This window comes from Apaloderma vittatum, unplaced genomic scaffold, assembly GCF_000703405.1.
Source record: "Apaloderma vittatum isolate BGI_N311 unplaced genomic scaffold, ASM70340v1 scaffold11255, whole genome shotgun sequence".
Lineage (NCBI taxonomy): Eukaryota > Metazoa > Chordata > Aves > Trogoniformes > Trogonidae > Apaloderma > Apaloderma vittatum.
Genome location: NW_009717743.1, coordinates 7,583 through 13,662, shown reverse-complemented (window position 1 = coordinate 13,662; position 6,080 = coordinate 7,583). Strand labels below are relative to the sequence as shown.

The 6,080-nt window shown below is 41.5% G+C and overlaps 1 protein-coding gene across 1 annotated transcript in view; it reads left to right on the top strand.

Annotated features, from left to right (window-relative positions):
* Positions 1-5,449, top strand: part of SEC61A2 (Sec61 alpha 2 subunit (S. cerevisiae)) — a 17,131-nt gene extending 11,682 nt beyond the window's left edge. Inside the window, exons 6-12 of the mRNA XM_009870019.1 lie at positions 1-43; positions 671-824; positions 1,928-2,088; positions 3,171-3,368; positions 3,585-3,776; positions 3,927-4,003; positions 5,068-5,449. The exon at positions 1-43 is cut by the window's left edge and continues 64 nt beyond it. Of these exons, the coding sequence (XP_009868321.1) occupies positions 1-43; positions 671-824; positions 1,928-2,088; positions 3,171-3,368; positions 3,585-3,776; positions 3,927-4,003; positions 5,068-5,254 (1,012 nt within the window). The 3' untranslated portion in view covers positions 5,255-5,449. The remainder of the gene's footprint in view (positions 44-670; positions 825-1,927; positions 2,089-3,170; positions 3,369-3,584; positions 3,777-3,926; positions 4,004-5,067) is intronic.
* The last annotated feature ends 631 nt before the right edge of the window (positions 5,450-6,080 follow it).

Sequence of the window (6,080 nt, the reverse complement as noted above, 5' to 3'; positions counted from 1 at the left end):
TGCTGAAATGGGTGCTGGAATTTGTCTTCTTATTATAATTCAGGTTCGTAACGAGCTATTTTGTGTGTAACTGAGACTGGTTAGATACAGTAGAGCTGGAAAGAAAATAATCTGTCTCTGTCTGGTTGGCGGTTATTTATTTATTTATTTGTTTATTTAGTGCAATAAAGCACCATCCTTTGTATTTGAATTTGTATATGTGTATGAAAAATTCTACATATTCCTTAAAGGGAGGAGAAAGTTGGGATAGTTAATAAAAAAAAAAATATTTCAGATAGGAGTGGCTGTTTGATTGGAAATCCAGAAATTGGTGGACTTTGAAGGCAGCAGCTGCCGTTTGGTACCAGGGAGGACTAAATGGTGCAGATGCAATTTTGAAACATTATCCTGTAGAGCAAAGGGCAAATGCACAAACTTAAAGGCTCTTTTTTTGAAAAAAATTGCTTACTGAGTAATCTGTTAGCGTCAGCGTTGAAAAGTCACAGAGATCATTGCCAGGTGAGAAGCATTTGTACGTGAGAGGGCAAAAACACTGCAGGGATGATCTTTAGATGAAAAGCTTAATCATCACTCTCCAACGTGATGAAAATACTGAAGCGCAGGGATTTAATACATAATTCTTGACTTGATTCATTCTTGTTTCCGCTCAGTTTCATTTATTTTCCTACAGCTTTTTGTTGCTGGCCTGATTGTGTTGCTGTTAGATGAGTTGCTACAGAAAGGTTATGGCTTGGGCTCTGGTATCTCCCTGTTTATCGCTACCAATATCTGTGAAACCATTGTCTGGAAGGCTTTTAGTCCCACCACCATCAACACCGGCAGAGGTACGCGTGCGATTGCAGTTAGTCACAGTGTGTTTCAGTGCACGTATTCTGAGTATAAACTACCAGATGTTTATTGGATTGATATTAAAGAAAATGTTTACGTGTGCGATGATTAACTTCGAAAGTCAATTATCTGTCTAGTGTAGATGACTTACCTGAGGATTAATAACCTGCAAGTTTGCCGTTGCTGATTTGAACTGTGGTAGTTAAACTGGGACTTGAAGCCTCTTGTCTGAAGGGTTTTGGATTTCCAAATTGAAATTATTGGTTGCCCCCTCCTTGGAAGTGTTCACGGCCAGGTGGGACGGGGCTTGGACCAACCTGGTCTGGCGGGAGAGAGGTGTCCCTGCCCGTGGCAGGGGCTTGGAACCAGGTGATCGTTAAGGTCCCTTCCAACCCAACCCATTCTGTGATTCTACAAAACTCGTGTTTTAGAATCACTTAGTCGACAGAGGTAGAGATGATAAGAAGTTCTGTACGTTCCGAGGAGTTATTTGTGATCCAGTTGTTACTGGTGGCTGTAGGATATATTTATAGTTGGGGCCTCCAAATGACTTGTAGCTGGTTTGATTCTTTCGACTGACATCTCTTCGTTCCGCAGCCAGCTGGTTGTCCTGAGACCCTCAAAATGCCACGTTACGATACAGCCTGTTTGAATCAAGAAGTTAACTAGTTTAATATGTCCACTGGAAATCCTGAGCGTGTTTTTATTTTGCTTTCCTTTTCACCTGATTTTTAGTAGTTTTATTTACTGCCTTTTATTACTGCTCTTGTAAAGCTATTTTCCTCCTTGTTTATTATTTCTTCCTTCCAGTCATCCTCCTGCCCCCAGGATAAAAGGAGAAAGAGTATTTTTTCATGTGCATCACTTGTCTGTTTTTTTTTTTCTTTAACCACAAATTATCTTTTGGGAGATTATGCTACGTTCCATAAGCTAAAACAGGATTTTGTATTGTGGTGTATTTGTTGTGACAGCATTTATGTCTTGTTTTATCTGATTTTATATGTGTCATTCTTAAAATTTCCAAAAGAAAGATACTATTTTTTTAAAATGTTGTTAATTTAGAGATGAAAATATCTTTTACTTTTTTCCCTTCATGCAGGAACAGAGTTTGAGGGTGCTGTGATTGCGTTATTTCATCTTCTGGCTACACGAACCGACAAAGTCCGGGCTTTGCGGGAAGCCTTTTACAGACAGAACTTGCCCAATCTCATGAATCTGATTGCTACAGTATTTGTATTTGCTGTAGTCATATATTTTCAGGTAAAATGAGAAATTCCTCCTTGTAGCTCAGCAGCTCCATAGGTAGAAGTGCACGGACCTTAGACGCTGCAGTCACTGGGAGAAAAACGCAAAAGTTGAAGTAGACTGACTGAAGTAGCTTAGCTTGGCGTAAGGAACTCTGTTATTTCAATATTGTTACCTCAGTAACACCCCTGGGACAGCACAACTGTTAAATTTTATAGCCAGACATACTTGTGCCCAGACACCGATGGAAGCTGACGTTCCATTAAATGCCATACACACCCGGAGAGTATTTCTACTAAAAATGGTTTCTGGAACTGCAGCGGTTGTATCACACAAATAATATACCTTGGTATTCACAGTTGACTTAAAAGAATAGCTTTGGACAGAGCTGAAGAACCTGTCCTCCTTGGGGCGTGAACGATACAGATTTGTTCTAGAAAACAACTGTAATTAACACATGGCTTACGGATTTTTCCCTGATTTTCTTGAAATACTTAGCTAGTATTTCTTTTAAAATTTAAATACTTGCTAAAATGGACACTGAAGGAGATCCATATGGTCTTTTTTTTTTTTCTCAGTGTGTTTGGCTAAAATGGGGAGTGGTGTTGGTTTTGTTTGTTTATTTTTAAAGCTGTTGAGTCAGAGTGCTGGTGAAAAAATGAGTTCTCTGGTTTTCAAATCTGTGCGGCTTTTCTTGGGTCTCTTCAGACAGGAGCCTGCCTCAGGAAACAGGAGGCTGGGCTACTACATGAAAGCCTGCTCTTAACTGGCTAGTTAAGGTAAAAGCATTAAAGGCTTTTAGCAAACCCTGCTCTATAAAGTGTATTTTAGAGGAATATAATTTAGCCGATGAGAGATGACATTTACGTAGAGAGAGTGCAATGATCTCCAGAGGTCCCTTCCAACCCCTGACATTCCGTGATTCTCTGAGTGGTAACATTTAGAATCCAGGCTGCAGCAGAAAACTTTTGGGTCTTGGACCTCGCCCTCTTTGTTTATGTAGCAAGAACTCCACGGTCAGAAATAGCTTTTTTAGGCACACTAGGAGTTCCTTCTGTCTTGGAAATAAACTTGGTGCGTTTGTGTTCCTCCCACAGGGATTTCGTGTTGATTTACCCATCAAGTCTGCGCGATACCGTGGCCAGTACAGTAGCTACCCCATCAAGCTCTTTTATACCTCCAACATTCCCATCATTCTGCAATCTGCCTTAGTTTCAAACCTCTACGTCATTTCCCAGATGTTATCTGTTCGCTTTAGCGGCAACTTCTTGGTGAACTTACTAGGACAGTGGGCAGTAAGTTTTCATTGCTTGTTTTTAACTGTGTGAAATTATTTGTAGATATTACTTCATTGTGGATCTTTGGTGTTTAACCAGCAGGAAACTGTATAAAAAAATCCGTGTATAAAAAAATCTATATATTAAAGCTCTTTTAAACATTGAAGAGGAATTCCTCTATAAATACAGGATAGGAATGTGAGAAATAACTGCCTTTTTCTTTCCTTCTCGTAGGATGTCAGTGGCGGTGGCCCTGCTCGCTCTTACCCCGTTGGAGGCCTGTGCTACTACTTGTCCCCTCCAGAATCCATGGGGGCAATATTTGAGGATCCTGTCCATGTAATAGTTTATATAATATTTATGTTGGGGTCTTGCGCGTTCTTCTCAAAGACTTGGATCGAGGTGTCTGGCTCGTCAGCGAAAGATGTAGGTGTTCTGATAAACGTGCCCAAGTGTTTTCAAACTCTGCCTCTAATTTCGAACTTACTAGCTACTAATACACCGGTTCTTACTCTGACTGAACATTGTGTGACTATGAAACACCACAGCAGTCTCATGAAATGATGGTTTTTGCAGGTTGCCAAGCAACTCAAAGAACAGCAAATGGTGATGAGAGGCCACAGGGATACTTCGATGGTTCACGAGCTTAACAGGTAAGAAAGTGCCGACTTCCAGCTGGTGAAGAGCGCTGCAGGATTGTTGGTGGGAGCAGGTGTTCGCAGAAAAACCTGCAACCCGTTACCACAGCAAATGTCCAGATTCTTCCCATTCTGCTGTTGCCTTCCCTAGTAATGCAAAAGCTCTTTACAGCAGTAAGAGACTAACCTGTTGTGACTTGGATTTTAAGGGAATTTGGGTTGAATCTCCTCCATGTTTGTAAAAGGAATCATAGAATGTTCAGGGTTGGAAGAGACCTCTAGAGCTCATCTAGTCCACCCCCCTGACAGAGCAGGATCCCCTAGGGCAGCCACACAGGAACGCATCCAGGTGGGTTTTGAAAGTCTCCAGAGGAGACTCCGCAGCTTCCCTGGGCAGCCTGTGCCAGGGCTCCGTCACCCTCACAGGAAAGAAGTTTCTCCTCATGTTGAGGTGGAACTTCCTATTTTCGAGCTTACACCCCTTATTCCTTGTTCTATTACTGGGCACCACTGAGAAGAGACTAACATCTTCCTCTTGACCCCCACTCCTCAGGTATTTGTATACATTAATGAGATTCCCTCTCAGCCTTCTCTTTTCAAGACCAAACAGCCCCAGTTCTCTCAGTCTTTCTTCATATGAGAGATCTTCAGGTCCCTTGAAGGAAGATACCTTGATTTTTACAGGTGCTTAATTTACCGTTACTCAACTACCAAAGCAGTATTTTATGCAGTACACAAAGCCTGCACACCTATACTGAAAAGCAGATTAATCCCTACATATTTAAGTCAAATTCATAATCCTGTGGAGCTTACGTAGCACACGCCTCTATAAAATTGTTGTGCTATGAACTGAAAAGCTTTGCGGCTGTTCGATTATTCACACAGCTGTCTTATCAGTGAGTGTTTGGTTTAGTTCCCACGTGCAAATAGGGAAGATAGTAAGAGCTAACGGCAGAGTTGCGCTCGCAAGGCTTAACTTGTTGCTCAATATTCTAGTTGGTTGCTTTAGTATTTTTAGAATCCTCGGATGAAAATTCGTGATTTTAAATATTTTTTCTGTTTTTTCCCCCCTGGGACAGGTATATCCCTACAGCAGCTGCATTTGGTGGTTTGTGCATCGGTGCCCTCTCAGTACTGGCTGACTTTCTAGGAGCCATTGGGTCCGGCACTGGCATTCTGCTCGCGGTCACTATTATTTATCAGTACTTTGAAATATTTGTAAAAGAACAGGCTGAGGTTGGAGGAGTAGGTGCATTATTTTTCTAGATGTCCAAATATTTCATGGTTTGTGTGAAAGGGAAAGTATTTTGACAATATGCGTCATTTAGTCCAATAATGCTCTTTTCTTTTTACTCGTTTTCAAGTGCTACGTGTCCCATTACTGTAATGGGCATTGAGCGATGCCTGTGTGCAGCATTAGTACCAGCTGCCTTAAGAATAAAGTTTACATTATCTTGTTTAAGTATTATCTAGTGTTGCCTGTAATGCTGGAAACCAATTCATCTACCTTGCTGTTCAGACACTACAGTGAGATGGTAAAACGTATCAGTTTGAGAGCAGTAAACATTTTTGCACACAACGTTAAAATGTTTATTTCCCTGTCCTTAATAGGAAAAAAAAAAAGAAAAAGAAAAATCTGAGTTCAGATTGCCACGTGCCAGTATTCCTGACAAAATTTATTTGTAGCCTGTATTTTACATTGATTTTTTGTACTTTTTTAACTTGCATTTCCCCCATCAGTGAACTCGGCACTCCTTATTCCTTTGTGCCACCCGGGCACCTTTCTCATAGCTCTAAGGATGGACAAGCAAACATTTTACCGGCGACTGATACTCATCTCACCCGTGAACTGGTTCTGTGGTGGATTTGCTGCATCGCAGGGCCCCGGACGTTTCGGTTTCTTGCCCTGGGCCTCCCTCCCGTGAGCGAGCGCGGTAGCTGCTGTCATGCTAGCAAGTCAGCCCAGTAGTTTTGTTTAAACATGTACTTGTGAAAATTGTGCCACTGAAACTTCACGTCCACTTCGCTTTTGTGAGTCTAAAGAACAAGGCCTGGTTCCTAAAGCAGTGTTCATAGAAGGGAAAGGGGGGGA